This window comes from Pteronotus mesoamericanus, unplaced genomic scaffold (assembly GCF_021234165.1).
Source record: "Pteronotus mesoamericanus isolate MK-2021 breed Mesoamerican mustached bat unplaced genomic scaffold, CSHL_Meso_final contig_33, whole genome shotgun sequence".
Taxonomy (NCBI): Eukaryota; Metazoa; Chordata; class Mammalia; order Chiroptera; family Mormoopidae; genus Pteronotus; species Pteronotus mesoamericanus.
The window spans coordinates 14,198,992-14,222,007 of record NW_026555135.1 but is presented as its reverse complement, the minus strand read 5'-3'; the positions used below and the strand labels follow the sequence as shown (position 1 = coordinate 14,222,007).

The 23,016-nt window shown below is 37.5% G+C and overlaps 1 protein-coding gene across 3 annotated transcripts in view; it reads left to right on the top strand.

The window, feature by feature from the left end:
- The window catches only part of GRM5 (glutamate metabotropic receptor 5), a 451,151-nt gene that overhangs the window by 425,162 nt on the left and 2,973 nt on the right, over positions 1-23,016 (top strand). Inside the window, exon 8 of one of the 3 annotated variants that reach the window (XM_054576408.1) lies at positions 10,648-10,743. The exons of the other annotated variants lie outside the window; for them this stretch is intronic. Within the exon in view, the coding sequence (XP_054432383.1) occupies positions 10,648-10,743 (96 nt within the window). The remainder of the gene's footprint in view (positions 1-10,647; positions 10,744-23,016) is intronic. 3 annotated transcript variants of the gene reach the window in all.

Sequence of the window (23,016 nt, the reverse complement as noted above, 5' to 3'; positions counted from 1 at the left end):
TGCTGTTGGGAGAGCTGGACGGCTACATGCAAAAAATTGAAATTTGATCATTAGCTGACACCATACACAAAAATAAACTCAAGATGGATAAAAGACTTAAATATAAGTCGCAACACCATAAAAGTCCTAGAGGAGAACATTGGCAGGAAACTCTCAGATATTCCACACAGCAATTTTTTCACCGATATGTCTCCTAAAGCAAGGGACATAAAGGAAAGAATAAACAAGTGGGACCTCATCAAAATAAGCTTCTGCTTGGCTAAAAAACCAAAACAAACCAAAAAAAAAAAAAAAACACAAAAAACTTCCCCTATATTTTTAGCTCACTTGGTAAGTTTCCTGCCCAAAGTAGCCATTTCACTTTTCTACTCATACTTTGAGGAAACTCAGATTCCACCAATTCTACCATCATCCCACTCCAACTTAATCGAGAGAACCGATGTCATTTGACATGCGCTTGCTAACCGTTCTTCCTTCTCATCTGAAATTTGACCCCTTAACTTGGTTCTCCTTTTATTCACTCATTCCTACATGCCTATATTCGACAAGCATCACCTGTAATTAGCTTGGTAGTGTCATAGGCACTGTAAAGAGAGTAGTGAAGAAACAGTTCAAAATCCAAGGCCTCATAGAGCTTACATTCATTTGAAGATTCTATTGGAGGAAAAAAGACAGTAAATAAAACAAGTAAAATATAAATTATGTTGGATAAGACAAAAGTAGGAAATGGTAACAGGAAGAATGGGTCACATTTGCATTTTAAAATAGGGTGGCCCTGGTATGTTATGTTGAGTCAGTAACCTTTGGGAAAAGATAGAAGATATCTGAGGATATTTTTGGGGAAAACATTGAAGGCAGAGGAAATGGCCATAGCAAAGACACCACACCATGGTGGGAGGGTGCCTGGGGCAGGGGGATCTTAGTAAGGACAGATACAGAATCAGAATAGGAAGCTATTACAGTTTTCAAGGTAAGAGACAATGGTTGCTTGGACCGAAGTGGTAAATGGAGATGTTAAGAAATGGTCAGAATTTCAGTATGTTTTAAAGATGGAGCCTTCAGTGTAGCTACCTTTTAATTATAAAGTATAAGGGGAAAATTGTAGTTTCTCCTCCTTTTTTTTCACAATTATTTTGTATCAAAATTTCTACATTAGTTATTCCCTGTCCCCAAACATCATTAATTTTTCCATCTTCCTTGGTATCTTGACTTAAGTCTTTAAAATTGCCTCATTTTGCAATTATTAAAAGCAAAACAAAACAACAACAACAACAAAGCCCTTTGAAGATTTGATAACCCCTAGGGTTACATTTCCATTGCATTCATTTATTCATCCATGCATTCAGTCACATGATGTATTCGCTGTGATCATTTTTTTTAAATTCTCTGGTCATCCTGGTTTATGATCAATCTTAGACTTGAAACTGCCTTCTGGACTGCAATTTTTCATATGAAAAGCCCCTAATGGGTCTTCTGCGACATTTAGAATGACCTGTTCTATAATTGCTTCAAGTGTCCCTCACTCAATAACTTACTTTTTCTGTACCTTATTGCCCCAAAAGTACTCTTTTCTTTCCATATCATTTTTCTCTGCTCATACTATACTTCCATTCTGAATAATAGCAGGAGGTTGAGGAAAAAGAGGATTTTAATTTGCTTTGTAAATCGGATGTGTTTATAATGGTTTAAATGAGAGATTTCCTTGAAAAACATTCTGCTACCTACTTATTCCCCAGTCTTATCCTCCAGCCCCATTCTTATCCATTCCATATTGAACTACTAAAATTAATACATAAAACTTATATGAAATATCCAACATTTTTCATCTCCTGTTCACTGACTTCTAGAAGAGATCATGTTGTTGTTGTTGCTGTTTTTGTTGTTGTTTTAACTCTGAATGCTTCAAAGAACGATAGGTTGCCCTAGCCAGGTAGCTCAGTTGGTTAGAATACTGTCCTGATATGCCAAGGTTGCAAGTTTGATCCCTGGTCAGGGCACACATAGGAATCAACCAATGAATGAATTAATAAGTGGAACAACAAATCAATGTCTGTCTGTCTGTCTGTCTGTCTCTCTCTCTCAAAAAAATAAGTTAAATAAAATGTGTATACAATGATTTCCACACATATAGGAAAATACCTCTCTGTAGTTTTCACTAAACTGAATGATACTTAGCTTGGGAGAGGACAAAGAGCTAGGTATGAGAGTTCAGAAAAATCAACTCAATGCTTGTCCTCCAAAGGGTAGAATTTGGCACACAGTAAGAGTCAGCATGGGAGAGAAGATAAGAGAAAATTATTTCTCAAGATGATTTTGTCTATAGGAAAGAACAAAACCTCAAGCAAGACAGACCCCTGACAAAATCATGGGCTCGGGGAACTGTGCCTCTCGTACCTTCAGCTTTCCCCTTCTCTGCCCCTTTTTTCCCTCCACTATTGAGACCTCTGACATCCTTATCTTGTCTTCCTCCACTCATGTCTCACCATGTTCTCAGAGAGTCTGCAATATCTATCTGAAAAATCCCTCCAGCTTCAGGAATCACCCCCCACAGTTCCTGTTATTTCACCAGATATACACATTATTTTTTAAATTTCTTCATTTTATTCTAGTCTTTCATCTCATTCTGGACCACATAGCCTATGTATAAATTTCAGTAATCCTGGGGCAGGGGAAAATAGTGACAGGAAAATGGATACAAATGTATTTAAACAATAAAATAATAAATAAACAAACAAACAAAGTAAATTTCAGTAATCCAATGTTTACTAGAGATTGGTAGGAAAGGAAAAAAGAGTGAAGAAATGGAATTTTTTATTCAAATCATTATGAAGAATTTGTATTTTCTATCTAATCCTGAGTGATTCTTACCTCCATATTTTTAAATTTACCAGATGACCATAAACTCTTGTAGAACTGAATAAAAAGGAATTAGAGCTTCCTGGATAAAAGACATACAAAAAACAAACCAACAAAAATATTCACAGAAGGGAGCTAAAGCTAATTTCAGAACAAATCATTCTTAAGTCTATTAAAATTTTTGTGATAGTTTTTTATGCCAAGGGTATGGCCCAGAAATCAAAGTGTCAAAGCTATATGGAGCACAAATATAAATGTCTGGAGACTGTACCTCACCCCACCCCCAAAAAAGACAGATTCAAATTCCCTGAATTCAGTATCTGGCATTTAGTAGGTACTCAATAAATGTTTTGAGGAAATACTTACATTAACAGTGTTATAAAGTTTTTGAACAGATAGGATGAACAAGTCTATAAGTCCCTCTCTCCACTGACTCCATATTCTGCGTGTTCTCTGTGAACACTTAAGCCATATTCACAGTATTTGCAACCATTAAGTTCATGGATCCTCAGTGTGTAACCATCCCCTAACCTCCAGATTCTTATAGCCATAGTCTATTGAATAGTCCACTTGGATATACCACCAGCATCTCAAACTAAATATTCCAAAATGAGGCTTTGTATCTCTACCCCCAAATATACTAATTTCCCATATTTTCTTAACTTAGGTGTAAGGACACCACCCAAGGCAGTAACCAGCATAGCATTCCACACATCTCTCTCTTACACTCATCACACAATAGAGCCTACTTATTTTACCTCCCCCATGTTTTTGAAACTGTACCCTACTTTTCATCCATATAAATACCCTAAGGCATTATGTCAACATCTCTCACATGGGCTATTGAGAAGTATGAGTCGGTCTGTAGTTTTGTTCCCTGAAGTTCACAGTATTTTATCTAGATGTCTTTCTGACCACATTTTTTTTCTTAGCTTAAAATATCACAGAGGAATCATGTAACATAGGGGATAAATTCATCTATAGGCTATGTTTTATATATGTCTCTCCATCCACACTGCCCATTTTATCTTGTCTTATTTTATGCTCGATTACCATAAAAAGTGCTAAACACTGTTTCCCTATGTACACTGTGTCACCAAGACTCTCCATGCGTTTGCTCTTGATTTTTCTTCTGCCTGCTTACTCATCTTTTCACACTGTTCCCACTCATCTTTCAAGATTTATCTTAGGCATCATATTGCTCTAAAATTTTCCTGCCATTCTGGTATGTGATAGGTAGGCCCTTTCGTGTGTTCCTATAATAATACTTCTCACATTGTTTAAAAATATTCTGTTTACATTGTGAGCTTCTCAGTGGCATAGAGTTACCCTCATGCTCCTCATCACAATGATTTGCACATGGAGTATTCAATAAATCGTTTGAAATATATAAATTAAACATACATAGTACATCTATAGGAACCCAAATGGAGGAACAAAATTTAAAGTCCTATACTAGGTCCTCCACTGGCTGTCTTTGTTAACTGTACCACTCATTTGCAAAATGGGGTCAAGGAGAGAAAAGGTAAATGACAAGCCTTCAGAGTTTTGATTCTAAAGTTACTGACATTGGAATTATTAAACATTATAGGAATGTTTAATAAGAGGAGCTTTGGAATCAAAAAGTCCCAATTTCTAATCTTAGGTTCCCCACTCATAAACACTATGAGCTTGGGCTTATTGACACTAAATGCCTGTCTCTTTGGAATAAGGATATTAGCATATACTATACAGGGTAGTATTAAGAATCAAGGATAATGTACTGAAAAGAACCTGACACATTCAATATACTGTTATGATTACTATTGTTATTGTAACTTTGCATATAATTCAGTAAACTAAACAATTTATTTGACAAGTTAATATATGAAAAGCACTTAAAACAGTACCTCACAAGTATGTTTGTATACATGTATATACATATATTTTAGTAAGCACTTAAAAGATACATGAATTTATTATAAAAGAGAAGTCATTTGGGTTGATATTCAGTACGCTATAAACTATAAAAAGTTTAAACAATTTGAGTTCTGTAATTATGAAAAAAACAAAAAGAATTGTGCATCTGCAGTAAGAACTATAAAAACATTAGTAGTTACTTTAAATAGCACATTATTGGTGAATGGAATAATGACTATGTGAATAAATGAAAATATGAATTATTTAAGTATTGGGTAAATCTAATTAAGCTGTAATTATAACTATAGACAAACGATGAAGGTCCCATCTGCGAGTAAGATGAGCTTCCCTAACTGAATGGCATTTTCACCTTACTTTGAATACAAGAAATGCTTGAAAGTTCCAAAAAGTCAACTGTATCTTGCTTTATTGGAATGAGTTGAAATTTGTCTTTTTTTAATTTTGTTTTGTAAAATCCTTTACCAAATGAAGTTGAGGTTGAGCTTTGATAGAATAGGATGATTAGAATCTATTTCATAACCATGGTTAACTGACAGAGAGAAAGAGAGAAAGAGAGAGAGAAAGAGAGAGAGAAGAGCTTATAAGCACAAAGAATATAGATGCCCTAACTTATCTTTGAAAGACTTAAATTAACTGGCAATTAGACTAACAGAACAGAAGATATTCAAAAGTACCTTAAGGGTCCTTTTGAGTGACCATCAATAATTCTAGTCTATTAATATTCTTTCAACTTATGCTACAGAGCAGCATTTTGGTTGTGCAGCCCCAGTAATAAACAAGCACAAATATTTTCTATTGACATGTAGAATGCCATTCAATAATTGGGGCTTCACAAGCAATTCTCTTCTGAGGTATTTCCTTTTTATTAAATTTATTGAGGTGACACTGGTTAAAAAATTATACAAGTTTCAGGTGCACGATTCTACAACACATCATCTGTACACTGTGTTGCTGTTGCTAGGGTATCTGGTACTATGTTGAATAACAGTGGTGAAAGCCCAAAGACTGTCTTGTTCCCACTCTTAAGGGAAACACTTGTGGTTTTTGCCTGTTGAGTATGATGTTGAGTATGAGTTTGTCATTTATGGCCTTTATAATGTTGAGGTATGTTCCCACTCCTCCCACTTTGCTGAGAGTTTTTATCATAAATGAGTGCTAGATTTTATCAAATGCCCTTTCTGCATCTATTGATATGATTATGTGGTTTTTATCCTTAATTTTGTTTATGTGGTGTGTCACATTTATTGATTTGCAGATATTGTACCAGCTCTGCATCTCCAGAATAAACACCACTTGATTGTGGTGTATATTTTTAATGTATTTCTGAATCCTGTTTGCTAATACATTTTGAGGATTTTCCCATCTATGTTTATTAAGGATATTAGACTATAATTCTCTTTCTTTGTAATGTCTTTGTCTAATTTTGGAATTAGGATAATACTGCTCCTATGTTGGGTGCATTAATGTTTACTAGGGTTATATCCTCTTGTAGGATTCTTCCCTTTATTATTATGTAGTGCCTCTTTTTTTTGTCTCTTACTAGACTCTTGGTTTTAAAGTCTATTTTGTCAGATATAAGTATCTCTACACCAGCTTCTCTTTTTATTTTCATTTGCAGTGAAATATCTTTTTCCATCCCATTTAGTCTGTGTGTATCTTTCATTCTGAGGTGGGTCTCTTGTAGACAGTATATATATATGCATACACACACACATATCCTTTTTTATGACATAAAATTTTTTTAATGATTATGATCATTAACAATACTTATAACTAATGCCCTGAAGGGGGAGGGGCTCTTGTCCCACAGAGCTGCTCCGGGCTGCCACGGATGGGGAAATAAATTGTCCCAGGCACAATTTGCCTGTCAAGAGAAGGGGTTGGCAATTCCCTCTAGTGGAGAATGCCCCAAGCTCTTCCCTAGAAGTGTTTTTTTATTGAGAATGATATGTGCAGGGGTATACAGCATGCATATAAAGCCTATCAATCTACATCAAAAAACTATAGATAATAAACTGAAGAAATACAGAGGTTTGTCTTAAATCAAGGTCTGTCAGACAAATTGGTGCCAGATGCTCATTAAGGCAGTGTTTTGGGGCTCAGAAATTATCTCCTTGCTGTGAAGTAAAATACTTGGTTTTCCCTTATTAGGGCAGTGAGAAGCAGAGCAAACTTCAGTGGGTACAATGTGTTCTTTTGCAGGGCTACGGTTCCCAATGCCTCACAAAGTGGTCCCCAACATCAATACTCATTAACTCAAGGGCATTCTTAGGAAAGTAAATTTCACAGGATTTAATGCATTCCTTTTCCAGGCCTAATTTTCCTGGGAACCACCTGATCCACTTCAGAGCTGTACCTGCCCTTAGACTGTTTCACTGACAGGTCAGGTAGGTGGCCAGGCAGACCAACCAAGAGATAAGGAGACTTCTTTCAGATGGAATGAGAATTCCCGCCATAACAAAGCCCAGGGAGAGGGATTTTTGCCTTTTGTCCATGGCCCCCAAGTCCTTCCCTGATGGCCCCAATACGACTGTGCCTGTCTTAGGTTGCCCCTGCCATCGAGGGGGTCTTGCCCATCATTGACTAACCAGCCATCCTCTGGGGCCAAGCAGGATGATATGAGGGAGACAGGGGCTGCACCCCTGCCAGGGGGACAGGTTTTGTCTCCTCAGTGGCCTATTTTCCCAAGGCCTCCTTGCTCAGCTCCAGCCTTGGGGCCCTCTCGCCTGTCGGCAAGGCTACAGTTCCTGAAACCAGGCGGGATGATTCCCAACAGGCAGCCCCACTGCTCCCTAGGCTGGTAATAACTTCCAAGTTATAAATATTCAAAAATGACTTACTCATTGCCCTGCCAGGCTCCTGGCTGTGCCTCTGTCCTACCTCTCCTTCCCCACTCTGCCTCAGGACTTACTTTTTAAAACACATTTGCACAGAGCACTTTTAAAACAGAGAGCTACTGTATTCTGGTTTGCTCTTGGGCCCAGAGTAGAGACATGCTTGATAAAGAGAGATCATTTTAAGGGATGTGAGGCTAAACACACCTTTAGTGAGTTGAAAAACAATCCATTTAAAACCAATTAAGATAATTTTTAAAAAATGCTCATTGATTTACATTCTAAATCTTGTTTTCTTATCCATTCAGCTACCCTATGTCCTTTGATTGGAGCATTTAAGCCATTTACATTTAAAGTGATTATTGGTAGGTACATATTTATTGCCATTTTATTCTTCTTACTATGTTCCTCTGTTTTTTCTCCTCCTCCTCTTTCCTCTTCTTCCTCTTCTTCTTAAAGTAGGCCCTTTAACATTTCTTATAATACTGATGTGGTGGTAACAAACTCCATTACCTTTTTCTTGTCTGGGAAGCTCTTTATTTCCCCTTCAATTTTAAATGATAGCCTTGCTGGATAAAGTAGTCTTGGTTGTAGGTCTTTGCCTTTCATCATTTTGAATAGTTCATATCAATCTCTTCTGGTCTGAAATGTTTCTGTTGACAGCTGAGAGTCTTATGTGAGCTTCCTTGTAGGTAACTAAATGTCTTTCTCTTGTGGCTTTTAAGATCTTTTTTGTTATTCTGACTATGATGTGCCTGGAGTGGCCCACTTTGGGTCCACCTTGTTTGGGACCCTCTGCACTTCCTGAACTTGTGTGTCTTTCTTTCATTAGGTTAGGAGTGGTTTTGGTTATAAGACTTCCCTCTTCAGCTAGTCTTTAGTTGGTTATTCAGGATGATTGTTCTATAATTTAGTTGTAATTCCAGTTTGGTCCTGGGGAGAGGTGAGTGTGGTTCCACCTACTCAGTCTGGTTTGGTCCAATGATTTACTTCCTCTAACCAAGCTTTTAAGTTCTTCCCCTCTCTTCTTTATGGCCTAGACCTAGAGTTACTTGTGTATGTACTGTCTGCTTCTGTTATTTCTCTCACTAGTCTGTGAGTTCTATCAGGTAGGACCTGTGGATTATTTATCTCTATTTCCCCAGGACAAAGTCCATTGCCTAGAATTGAATAGATGCTCAATTAACGTCTACCAACTAAAGTAATTCCATCCACTTGGCTCAATTTAATGAACCACCTTCATTCAAATACTAAATACGTTTAGCATCTTTGAAAAAGAAAAAAATAAGAAATAGACCTCCAGCTCTGGCCAGTGTGGCTCAGTTGGTTGCAGCACTGTCCTGTAAACTGAAAGGCTGTGGGTATGATTCCCAGTTAGGGCACATGCCTAGGTTGCAGGTTCAGTCCCCAGCTGAGGTGCATGCAAGAAGCAACCAATCAATGTGTCTCTCTCACATCAATGTTTCTCTCCGTCTCTCCCTCCCTTTCTTCCCCACTCTTTAAAATCAATAAGCATGTCCTCACATGAGGATTAAAAAGAAGAAAAGGAAGCCCTCTATCCCAGGACTAATAATTGTTTTAATTTTGTTTTATTTTGTTTTATTTAATATTAATTTTGACACAGCAGGAAATGAAACTTTTTTTAAAAGTGACCATGCCAAGGGTAAACAAGTGTCCTGATAGTAATTTTATCTCTGATTGTTGAATACCAAAATAGATGAAGTGGCATCTTATCAGGCTCCAGTTTTACAAGTGAAAAAAGGTCATAAACTTTAAGAGTGCTGGGTCCTTGCGAGTTCTACTGGCAGTTATTTTCTACTGACTAAGGTTGGTGACATTGGTTGTCAGTTAAGTAAGTCTCAGTTACCTCATTTGACAAATGAGGACTACAGTGCCTCTTTACCCCGCATTCTTAAACTGATGAGTAAAAAAGAGATTGTTTCTGTGAAAGTATGTTGGTTTTGAAAACTGTCATTCTAAGATAAGGGCTCATCTTGATGAACCATGTAGCAGACTAATGTTGAAAATCTCATAACTTATTTTAGATGAAATATCTAGTAACTTCCAGGAGTGGTGCATTGTTAATTCTGATGCAAAAGTTGTTTGAGCCACCCTGCACAATTAAGGCAACCCAATGCTGACTTTCAAACTTCAGCTTAATGGTTTTATAAACCTCTCATGTCAAAGAAATATCTTTTCTCTTTTGGCATCACCAGTCTCTAACATATGGGAGCAGGCGAATGTAAGTTTACAGCTGTGAGTATGCAAGAGTGTATTCTTGTATAATTATATATTTATTAATTACTGTATTATATACTTCTGTTATTTGCCTTCTCTTTACATTATTGTCATTATTTTGTATCTTTACTTATGATTTATCTTTTAGGTAATGATGGCTGGTAACTTAACTTACTTTTGCCCACCCTTGTAATGTTCAGACATAGTAACAATTAATAAAGGTTCTTTAGTGAAAATAATAATTATTTTTTTAAAAACTGGTAATGGAAGGCAAAAAGTATGGGTTCTAAACTTAGATCCCCTGTGTTCAAAACTCTTGATCAATCTACTTAATCCTTACAATCTTAGGCTTCTACTACTTCAGATAAATGGATATACTAATAACAGAACCTCTGCCACAGGATTGTTGCCACAATTAAATTTAAGTAACATTCTACATCTCTGGCACATGGTAAACACCAGAGAAATAATAGTTTATTGATACTCATCTTTTTCTTAGATGCTAGGGATTGCATTGCTTTTACCATTGACTATTAAATTTGATGAACTCACAGATTAGTAATATAAAAGGATAGATCACATATAGTTTAACCAAGAAATAACAAAATTGTCTCCAATATTGTTCATATTCTATTATAGTCATCTAATAAGTATCACAGGTCAGCCATTGCACTGAAAAGCGGGAGCCACTGTTTTGCCATGAGGTGACCCTCTGCAGCCACAGCTCTTCCTCAGCCTGGCCAGTTAAACATACAATCACATCTTTCTGTTTGCTCCTGTCCTTGTTCATGCTCACCAGGTACAAAGACAGGAGACTGGCCCAGCACAAGTCGGAAATAGAGTGTTTCACCCCCAAAGGGAGTATGGGGAATGGTGGGAGAGCAACAATGAGCAGGTAAGCAAACTGTGAGTGACCTGAGGTGGTGTGAACTAAATGTATGCAAGCTAGAGGAACAGGTGGCTCCCTGCTCTGGGTCCTCACTCAATTGTGCATCCTATACAGTGTGTCCAACCTGGGCCACCACTGGTTTTCTGCGCCTGTTTGACTTGCAAAACCCATGACATCTTCATGTGAAGGGATGGGAGCCTCCTGTTCTGGATGCTGCTGTTTCCCAGGGCTGTGTGCTTTGCATGTCTGAAGGCTTAGCTCACAGTCAGTTCTCCCATGGATTTTAACATATTGGTAATTTGCTTCTGGAGTTTGCAAAGTGGAAGAGCTTGGAGGAAATTCACATTTATGGATTATCCAATCACTTAAGAAGACCAATACCAAAGCCTAAGACTGGTTTTGAGAGAAGAACTACAATTGAGGGAAGATGCTAGCCCCTGATCCCAAACAAGCGTGGGAATTAATCTGACTTACTTTGAGCATAATGTCAACTCACAGCTGAGGGCAAATGCCATGCCAAACTATTGAACTGTAGAGGCAAGAGGCTTTTTGTGAACTGAAATCAGGAAAGCTAGTCCTCCTCTAGCTACAGTAGCTTTGCATCTCCTTTATTTCTCTGTGTTTAGTGGTGAACACCCCCTGTTGCTGCGCTATGCATGTTCCTTCATACCAGGCACTCCCAACTGAGCTGTACGCAGTAAGCTGGTGTATTTGGAACTGGAAACATTAATTAAGCTGCGTTGCATGAAATTAATGTGCTTTATTGCATGGGAGTGGATACAAAGAAAAGGGCTTTGGAGGTAAAGACTTTCAAGATTGACATTAAACCATTCCAGAATACTGGAAAAGCCTCACCATGAACTAACTCTCCACCTCTAATTTGCTGTGGCATTTCCTAATCCACCTGTGAGATGTGGAAGGGAAACTCTTGCAAATCATCCTGGATTAAAGGAAAGGGAAGTTCAGAAAATACAATATGTACTTGTGTGTGCATGTGCTGAGAGCAGAACTTAAGAACAAGCTGCATAGCAAGACCATAATCCTGTTGAACTTTCACCCCAAATATTGTGTTTGCTTCCTCAGTTGGGACTCCTTCTGGTTTTCAAAATAATATCTAACTTTCTTCAAGGACCACTGCATTGCAAACTTCTGGGAGACCATTCACATTGCAGTACATGAAAATGGTGCCTTTAACTGTGCAGCATGTAGCCTGAGCAATCATTCATGGAAACTCTGGTCAAGAGCTTGGCCAACTTTGTCCATGGCCTCCAGAGGAAAAGCAATGAGAGTGTGTGTATATGTGTAGGCACATATGTGTGCACATTGGTGTACCTAAGATCCTTGTGCTGATGATCACTTTATACAACTATTTTTGGATCTCAGTGTGTCTGGAAGATAAACCTCAATAGATTATTTTGTGAGAGTAACTCAGCAAACTGCTACTGAACCCGTTGGTTTCCTTCTATCCAGATATGACAAAGTGTCATAATTCCTGTGTTTGAAAATCAGTCAAACAGCACCCAAGTTAGCTGGATAAAGTAAAAATGACTGCATTAAATAAACACAGGTGCTCTGTCCAGAGTAACTTAATGATTTGAGGCAATTGTGTAGGACTGGAGTTCCTAAACCTAGCACTGATATTGAGGCAAAATCTTGCACAATATAACCTAGAAATCTGTAGCATTACATGTTCCTAGGCCATTCTAATTTAGGCAGTCTATACCAATATTTAGGAATACCCCATTCATCTGAGAGATGACATGAAGCTCTTCACAGCAAACCCTTGGTCTCAATTCTGTCGTGCAGTGTGCTTGGGAGTGTTTGGTCTATGTTTGGAACTCTCAGATCTTATCAGTGCCCAAGTAGATTTTCTCAAGGCTTCCTTGGTTGAGAATGGACAAGAGACAGTGGAACGCAGAGGGTAAGGAGACCCAGAGCACACAGACAAAACTTCCTTGGGTGAGGTCTAGATCTACAGAGGTAGGCACTCAATGTGTCTGCACTGAGAATGGTCCAGCTTTCTCCACAACAGCAAGATACCTTTTAGCTTTTGTTTCCTCACTTGTTTGGATGTAGCCAAGGTATTGGCAAAGCTTATTACATTGATATGTTCTGGTGGGGCAGAGGGTTATAAATCATGCTGTTGGAAAGACGGTTCTGTTGGAGTAACCACCTCAGCCCCTCAGACAAGCATAGTTAATTGGGAACAAATGATCTTCTCTTCCTGCTTTTTCTTCCTTCCCATTTATTTAGCATGGAATAAAAACTGACAATGAGAGAGAAAGAATGTGTGGGAGAGGAAGGGAGTCATTCAGTGCTCTCAGAGAACTTTCCATTAGGGAAGAAAAAAGGCCTGGAGACAAACAACAGGAGAGGCCAAAATGTCTAAGACCTTTGAATCCTTTTTTCCAAATTTATATTTGTTCATATAAACACGCACACACAATGACATTTATCATGGAGAAATAAGATTAAAATGAATATTAAGAAAAAATACATTAGAGAAGAGACAACTGCAATGTAAACCATTTATAATAAGAGGTTAGAGTAGTTAATCCCAATTTGCTTACTCTAGAATTGAATGGAAGGTCTGGGAATCAGAGAACTGCATGAGACTTTTATAGATACTTTTAGCATCACCATATGGCCATCTTTCTTATCACACCCCCAGTTGCTTTCCAGAGCCATAGACATTATCACATTTACTTTGCAAATAACTCGGCTGAGCCTGTGGCTATTACTAAACAACCAGTCCCAAGGAGGGGCTAAGGAAGCTCAAGTAACCACAGAAAACTAGAAGGGTTGCCCTGCATCTCATTTGCCTACGTGTTCTACAATGAAACTATAGAATGGACAGGACCCTATGAATTCACAGCTGGGTGATTCATCACAGCAAAGTTGCCAGGCAGCAGAGGCATTTTAAGTGCTTATAGTCATAACCAGCCAGAACACTCTTATCTTATCTGTAACATGGTAGGGCCTTAGAGACACTCCTCACTTCTCCTTCCTTCCTCCACCATTATAATATGGGCATTTGAAAAGGATTGATAACATTATATGCATCCATAGCATTCTGGCTTCCTGAAATATTAAGTTGCTATTTTCTCTTTATGTGAACAGGTTTTTTCCCCTTCTGTCAGAATATAGCATAACTTGTCATCTTTTCATATTTTCACAGTAGACAGTCCAAGTGTGTTTCAGAGCAGAGTCTTCCTGATTGCAGGAGAAGTGAAAGAGAGTCCTAAATAGGGAGGTGCTCTATGAACTGGAAATTCTCTAATCCCTGTTACTGCATGAGTTCATACTGAGATGGTCCACCCTCAGAAATGGCTAAAACTTCAACAATGAATGTTATTATCTCCTTTCTCAGCAGGGGTATTCTGATGGAGTCTCTGTGTGATGTGCTCATGTTGGATGCCATTAGGAGAGGCTCAGACATTCTGAGCCTCCCAATCTCTCTTTGAGAAAGGGTCCCTTAGTCAAGTGAAAGTAGTAGATCTATAGTCACCACTAGTGCTAGAAGAGAAAAGGGTGGTATCAAATTATTATTTTTCCCAGGTCATTATATCAATTATGTAAACTATTAACCCCCAATCAGTTGAATAACTGATTTTCACCTAGTTGGACAATTTATGTGTCAGAATAACTCCTCATTTGATATATTTCTATAGCTTATGCCAGTGTAAATAGAATTAAGAGTAATGGAAACTAAATAACAAACCTGAACTGAGTATTCAGATAGGGCTATGTATACAGTTATATAAAATTCAGAATCCATAGAAGAGACAGATTCTGCCTTTCAGAACAGTTGAGGTCAATTTAGTTGCTTAGTGATAGATTAGAACTCCTCTTCATTCCTTAACAAAGCCAATTTCAAATTAATATTCTAACTTATATTTAGAGATATTCTAAAATAGATAATAATAATTACTATACATTTGATGCTGTAGTAGTCCCATCATGTATGATATGCATTCTCCCAAGAACAATGTAAGCAAGGCATTTTTCGTTTCCATGGTACATCTCAGAAAAATGAAGATCAGGAATATTAAATAACATGCACAGTAGAGTGGTTTAGTAAAAATTCTGAAATCAAAGAGACCTTAAAACCTAATTCCACCTATAGCCAGAAATGTGACATGTCTTAGCTGAGATGCTTTAAGATCAAAGGGAGACTTTTGCCTAAACAAGTCATTTTTTCAGCAACCATTATAAAAATACTGTGATATTCTCTTATTCTACAGTCCCCCAAGAGTCATCTCTGAGATATTCAAGTCAATTAATACAGAGCTTTGAAATTTATTATCAGGTTATTTTATGGACACAAACTTGAGTATTGCCTTTTCCCTGGACACTCCCCAAATGTGTGTCTTATTACTTCCTTGCATCTTAGCTATTAGAACAGAGACAATATTCCATGATGGCAATGACTCTGCATTTAGGGTCAGATTTGAGGCACTGTTATGCCTTTTATTTGACTTGGGCAACTTAGTTAACTACTATAAGCCTCGGTTTTTGTATCTATAGTACAAGTAAATAATAGCTGTCTATACCAAGCACTCAAGGTGATATGGTTTACTTCATTTCCCAAACACTCCTAGTGCACTTACTCCACACCAGGGACCATACTAAGCACAGGAGATGCATGTAGTCACTTCCCTTGGGGTGTTCAAGGTTAAGTGCAGGAACAGATTTGTAAATAAGTAATTAAAAATAGCTCCCAATAAGTGCTATATCAGACAACTGTTGTGAGGTCAAAAATAGTAAGATAGGTGAAAACCCCTTGGAGGTGTAAAGTTCTATTCAAATGGAAGGTTCCCCAAACTCTCCTCTCTATTGTCATCAATTCTAATTCTATGTTTTATTCAAGGTTAAATCAAACTGCTTTCCTCCACAAAGTCTTCCTGGTTATACCAGCCCACAGGCACAAAACATCTGTGTAAAACAGCTGTGTATTCCTTTGTCTCTCTTTACTCAATTTTTTTAAAGATTATTTATTTATTTATTTTTAGAGAGGGGAGAGGGAGGGAGAGAAACATCAATGTGTGGTTGCCTCTAGCATGCCCCCTACTGGAAACCTGGCCCAGAACCCAGGAATGTGCCCTCGCTGGGAATTGAACTGGTGACCTTTCAGTTCATGGGCCAGGGCTCAATCCACTGAGCCACACCAGCCAGGGCTCTTTACTCAGTGTTAACCTGGACTTTATACTGATTGCTGAGGAAAAAAAATCATTTCCTGTTTTGGGCAGGTAGGGGGGGGACTCTAATCTTATTTGAAGCACCTCCACTAAAGCCTAGAACTTAAATCTCAGTATGAGAAGTTTAGTTTTGCGACTTGAGTCCAGATGACTGAATCATGGAACGTAAGATATAGCTTAGTTTGAGAAAGGAAACTGCGATGATCCAATAAAATGCCTCTGCTTGGCACATGTCCCTGCATTACATCCTTTGTTAGATACTTTCTCTGTATGAGGGCTTAGGGGAAGTAGCAACTGTACTAGAACCATTAGGTACTTTAATAACTCACCCTGAATACATAACATTTTGAAAAGGCCTCCTGTGGCTGTTAAACCAAAGAGAAGTTAAAATAGGGCCCAGCTGTTCTCTTGGAACAAGGATTTTGGAATTTTTGGAGAGGGATGCAGCCACTGCTACCTCCCCACTGCTCAGAAGAGAGGGAAAGTCCATCTCACAGGGTTGTTGGAAAATTTCACGAGATTAAGCACATGGAATCAGCTTCTTTGCCATATATGCAATACATATGTTAATTGGATTCTGTTGATCCATGTTATTTTAAGATTCCCCAGGCTTTATGCCTCATTAAGCTCCACTTTATATGCAAATCCTTCCTTGAAATTCTTCCACAGTGAGCAAACTTTTCTCTAAATTCTTTCAATACCAGCAAGAAAATTCTAATAGGCAAGAACAAATGTCTTTCATTTTACAATAGTTCTTACATCAGTATATTCCTTCCCATCCTCATATTTTGTCACAACTTTTAGCATTTTAAAACAATATCTCTACACGATGAAAGCAAGCTCTTAAATCTACTCTGGACACCACTATTTGGCTCGTGTCAATCTCCTTGGTTCCTCACTACCTGAAAGACTAGTTAACTTAACAGATATTAATTAAGCCTTAACATTTTCCCAAAGGAGGACCAAGACAGGGGCCAGATGATGAGTAAATCAATGGATGAAGCTGGGGTGAGGGTTTAAAAGATTATGTCATGGTTCCTACATTCAATACGTTTTTGTTGAGCTCAAGGAAAAAGTCCAAATACATAAAATATTAAATAACAATTAGAATTCTTACAATTGAAGAATAACAGAAGAGAAGCCATGAGTATTTCTTTATATAATAGTCATTCATTTATTGATCAAGCACATAGATTGCATACGTATCTAAGACTTAGACCATCTCTCTGATGCAATACATTAGATTGTCAATGCATTCCAGAAACAAGTAAGAAGCCCAAGGTGAAAAAGGTGAAGGATCAAGAAAAAAAAGGGAAAAAAAACCCAACCTCATACACAAAGACAACAGTATGGTGATTGCTAGAGGGAAAGAGGGGTAGGGGAAGGTAGGAGAGGGTAAAGGAGGGATAAATAGTGATAGGAGACTTGTCCTAGGGTGGTAAACACACAATACAATATACAGAAACCTATATAATTTTATTAACCAATATCACTCCAATAAACTCAATTAAAAAAAAGAAATTAGCATTTGAGTGCAGAAACCTAATAGCTAATTGGAGACAAGAACTCAGATAAGCCGAATAAGGTTTAATTGTTTCTATTTGCAATCTGAAATGACCTAGCTGGGTTGCTGCGGCTTGGGCCAGGACCCCTTCTTTCTTTAATATATGTTTGCTACCAGCTGGGAAAAAAAGCCCAAAGTTAATTACTGAGTTTTACAAAAAGCAAAATAAAAAATATCCATATAGGTCAGGGGTGGCCAGGAAGAATTTTTGTAGTGGACAAAAAAATCCAAACTCTATCTTCCGATGCCTTATCTTCTTACTTCATCCCACAAAGTCAAACTGTACTATTGCTTATCTTTGGAAAATTCCTTGTAGATTCCTGAACTTCTGCCGTTGCTTTTCTTCCTGGAGGTCAATGCAGAGCTCTCTTTTTCTATTTGGCCATAATCTTCTAATTATGCAAGGGCTGAATGCAATCTGTCTGCTATGGTCCCCGAGCATTCGCTGGCCACCACTCTCCTCCTGCTGGAAATGGTTTCATCCTCTGTGAAGTTTTGAATTCTTGGTGAGCTTCACCCTATAGAAATTCAGTGAAGTCACTGCCTGTCCTCATGCTCCACCATCCCTCACTTTCCTCACCCTTAGCACCCTTTCATCCACCCATCTACTTCTTTATTTCAAGGTCCTAGGGAGAAAAAAACGAGCCTCTATCAAACTGCTCCGAGTAGCTCATATTGCTAGCCTTCTTCTCTAGGTATCTTCTCTCTTGAATTAAACTTTACTCTCTTTGACAGTGGTCTCTTAGATCAATAATTCTCAGTCACAATATCAATAAGCACTGCTGAATAAAATCGTTGTGAGAAGGTATCACATATCATCTGCTACCAATATTAGTTGAAAGTTATGCTTGCAATTATTTTTCATTTACTGACATTCCAAGTAAGTCTGAGAGAAAATGAGAGTTAAAACTATCAGGGTAGGGATTAAGTGTGCTACATACGGAACAATTGTCTTTTATTGGATAACAGCATGAAAAAAATGCAGAAAATTGCCACATAATATTAATTTATGTGGTTGTCAGCTTCATAGGCCTTCATCATCAAGGCATCCACTCATTACCCATGACAAATGTAGGTGCTCAATCAACCTGTGCTTTTGAGTTAACAACTAAAAAGAGATATATAGGGTGCTTTCTTGCGAGTGCAAAATATGTGATTAAGGAGTACAACAACATAGAATAATAGTGGATATAAATCAAATGACTAACTTATCTACTTAAAAGCACATATCATCACCAGGTAGCACCTGAGACTTCTCTTCCGTGGAATAAGGAGAGCTCACTTCAAAGAGCAAATATAGACAGTGTTCTGTTATGGAAAATGGAATTGGAAATTGTAATAAGGTATTTGCCCCATTTTGCCATTTTCTAACTGTGTAACCTTGGGCAAATTATCTAATCTCACTGAGCTTCAGTATTCTCATATTTGAAAGCAAAGTAAAGATGTTGATCCTATTTACCTTCAACAAGCAGAATGATCCTAAAAGTACTTTGTAAACCACTATGCAAATATATAGTTGTGTTTTGTTGTTATTGTGTCTATATTAGGTAATTTATTCCTTGACTTCATTTTCATTTACTGCAGTTTTTTCTCTATACATACATCTCTAATGTATACATCATTACGGCCATTTAAGTTGTTTTTGTCATGGAAATAGCTATTTACATCCATTTATGCTGCTAACTGGGGAAATTTATATAAATCATTCTGTCATATTCTTACATATTATGTTGTGTGTCTCAGTGTAATTGTTGAAATCAAGATATCAGGGTTTAAACAAAGCTCAGAAAGAAATTCTCCACCTAATTTAGAATGTCTGAGTATCAACAATTTCAAATTTCTCAGTATTTTTTAAAACCTGTTTTTCCATATTTTGTAATTCAAAGCAAATTACTGAAAGCAAAATATATTGATTAAAAAATGTTTAACAAAATGAGCTGAAAATGGAACTGCAACTGCAAATTTTCTGCTTATAATATTCCTAATTCATGAAATTCTCTTGACCTAGTATTTTCTGATGTCATTCCAAAGACATATTTGCTAATAATGTTACCAGTTTTTTTAAAACAATACTTTATGCATTAGAAAGCTCAAAATCATGCTATGCCTTTCTCCTACCTACTACTCAGCCCAAAATCACAAACAAAAGAGGTCTAGTGATTACGATAGCTTTTTCATAAATAAAATTTTTGTTAATTTTCAGAGGACATATTTGATTATTCTGATGCCCTGAAACTGTGCAACGTATGAAGGTGATAATAAGCTATGTGAAAAAAGAGAAAGGGCTTAAGGGTTTTTTTTATTTTTCCTATTCAATGAAATATTCTGAGAATTTTTTTTAAGATTTTATTTTATTTTTAGAGAGTGGGAAAGGAAGGAAAGAGGGAGAGAAACATCAATGTGTAGGTGCCTCTCGTGCACTCCTTACTGGGGACCTGGCCCACAACTCAGGCATGTGCCCTGACTGGGAATCGAATCAGTGAGCCTTTGGTTCACAGGCCGGTGCTCAATCCACTGAGCCACACCAGCCAGGGCTGAAATTCTCTGAGAATTTTAATTGTTTATATGCTATTAAAAAACCCCAAACCAAGTTCTGAGAGGGAAAAATACACACAGTTCATTCAAAAGCCATTTAAAATGAATGCAAAAATTCTGTATTTCATAGACCTTTTGATGGTCAGACTGTATTAACATTTGCTCCCTGATGATGGTGTGGTGTGCTCTGGCAAAAATGCTCTGATTTCTGCAGGTTTTGGCAGATGGATAGAGAAATGGGAAAGGTCATTAAGCTGACAATCTGAGATGGCTTGAAATGAATAAATTATTTGTGTCCCACATAGAGCAGAAGACAGAATAGACTTGTGAGAATAAATATATAAGGCGTAATTTTGGCAGACCCAAAATGTAAACAAAAAACCTGGCCCTCAAATAACATTACTGAAATGCTGCTGGGTTTTTTTTTCAGAAACAAATAACAAACTCTTATGTACCTTAAAACAATTGATTTATCACATCGTATTATACTTGGTGGCTGGAAAGAGCAAGGTCTTTCAATGTTTGCTTTTGTTGTTTCTTTGGCCACTTTGTCCTCCTTCCCCGATGTAGCAAGCTCTTTGTTCTGTCTCTCCTCCATTCCTCTTTCTTCCTCCTTGTTTTCTGATGCCCCAAATACTCAGGGGTAAAGTGAAGTGCTCTAGACAGATAAGGTAAACTTCCCTTTTCTTTTCCTTACCTCAGGCACCTAGGACAAATGTATAATCCTGATGCTTTAAAAAAAATTATCAGCCTAAATAATAATAAATAACATTGTACCTTGACTGAATGAAAGGTTTGATAGTGGTAAATAACTCCTTGCAGAGGTGCTTTGTTTAATAAAGTACCCTCATGTGTATAACCCTTAGGTTCCTCCCAGAAATGTGAGGTGAGCGGGGTGGTTTATTTCTTCCTTTTTTTCATTAACTGATAAGCAAAGGGGCTTAAGTGTATTAAGTGATTTGCCGCATGTCACTCAGGGCCAGATCTTGGACCCACATTCTGTGTCCACAGACCAAACTGCCCCTGAGCTTTTACCACTTAGAAGTTTCACTAAAACACACACACACACGCGGAATAAATACTTCCTTTGTGATTTTCATGGTACATATCAAGATCTGTGTTTTCATATTTAGTTAATGCAATCTTTTATCTGTATACATTGAGTACTATTCAGTACAGTGAGTTATATTTAAAAAAAATAGACCCATAAGACAAAAAAGGGAATTTAATTAATTTTGAATTGCTTTTAAAGCTTAACTCTAATAGGAAAACAATCCAGTATGAATTTCTTTTAAATGAAATGCATTTATCCACTAAACCTACTGTGTTATAGGCAATGCACTGGGTACTATAGATATTAACAGACAACAAAGAACCCTCTGGTTATGCCTTCATAACACTCCATTCAGCAATGAGATGCACATACTACAAAGAGTTATTAAGTACCTAATACAGGAACTAAGAGAACCTAACTTAGTCAGGGGTGGGGTCAGGAAAGCATCCCTCAAGAAAAGGCCATTAAGGTAAAATCAAAATTAAAAAAAAAAAAAAAAAACCAAGAAGAAGAGCCTAAGCAAAAAGGAAGGAAAAGGCAGAGAGGACAAAGAACAATGAAAGAGCATTTCAAGAAGAAGTAAAATGTGGAATTTAGTGGTGTAGGTGCCATCACTCAAGGGTGAGAAAAGAAGGCACAGATCAAACCCTATGGAAATCCATTTTTTATTACAGTTGGTCAGGTTAAGGAGAACGAACAGAAATATTTTATGGCTTTACCATATATTTTTACCTTGCATTAAATTCTTTCTCAAACCAGAGCTCAAAATGGAACTGAGTATACTCTGTTTATTTCCTGAAATGCAGTGTTTTATACCCTGAAATGGAGTATTCGGGAATGCAAAAACTAATCCATAGATATCTTTTTCTTACCAGACCCCTTTTCACCTACATCCTCACAACAATCTTCATCAACTGATATACTGTTTATTTTTTTACCAAGATTATTATTTTCCAACCATACAGGATGGCTGATCCAGATTTAGAACCCAGATTTTAGGATCCTTTGTCCAATATGCTTTCTAGGACACCACAAACTTGCCTGTTAGCTTAACAATCCTATTCACCCATCCAGATCCTTATTAAGATCCACCTGTGTGCCAATGAACACGATAGATAAGTTCTCATCTCCATGGAAACTATTCTACTAATAAACAGATTAATGTTGTAAATTGGTTTCTTTTTTCTTAGAGTTTATAGAAAAAAATTTTTATGACCCTTGAAATGAAGTGAAATGCTCAGATTTGGACTCAGTTTCTCTGGTGTCTCCTGTATCCACTCTCCTTGTTATTCTAATTGTCTGGTACTCTCTCTCCCACATGGGCACCGTGAGGAAAAGTATGGCAGGAAAGATCAGTATTTTGTGCAGACTGGTTAGGATAGCTTTCTTCTCATACATTCATCCAAAGGTCTTCCAATCTGCTATCATGTTTTTGGGCGTGGCTACACGTGATCCCAAAGACTGTCACTGTTAATGCCCAAAGTTATGTTCCATCAAAATCTCTGTGCTAGGAACAAGAACTTCCTTAGGGTAACACTTGGAGAATAAATCCAGTTATGTTTCCAGTTTCTAGCCCATGTTTTGTATTAAAGTGGCCTCAGAGACCCAAAAGACAAATTGTCCCTCTCGACATGCTCCTTTTTCATCCTGCTGGTAAGAGAGAAAAGGGGTTGTTGGCAACCATCCTCCCAATTGAATCCCACAAATAACCTGACCCATTCTGTGTTGTGTTCCTGGAGTTAGTGGAAACATGGTAAGAAGGAAAGTAATGCACTAAAAACACAAAAAGTGGCAGGTCAGGTTAATGCACAATGTAAAAACAAACTATGAAACTTTCCTGGAAACAAAGTTAATGGGTAGGCAGGTCCCTTTCTGCTACTGAGGCTGCAGAGCAACCTCCAAACCTGGAAATAGTCTGTCCATCCTTT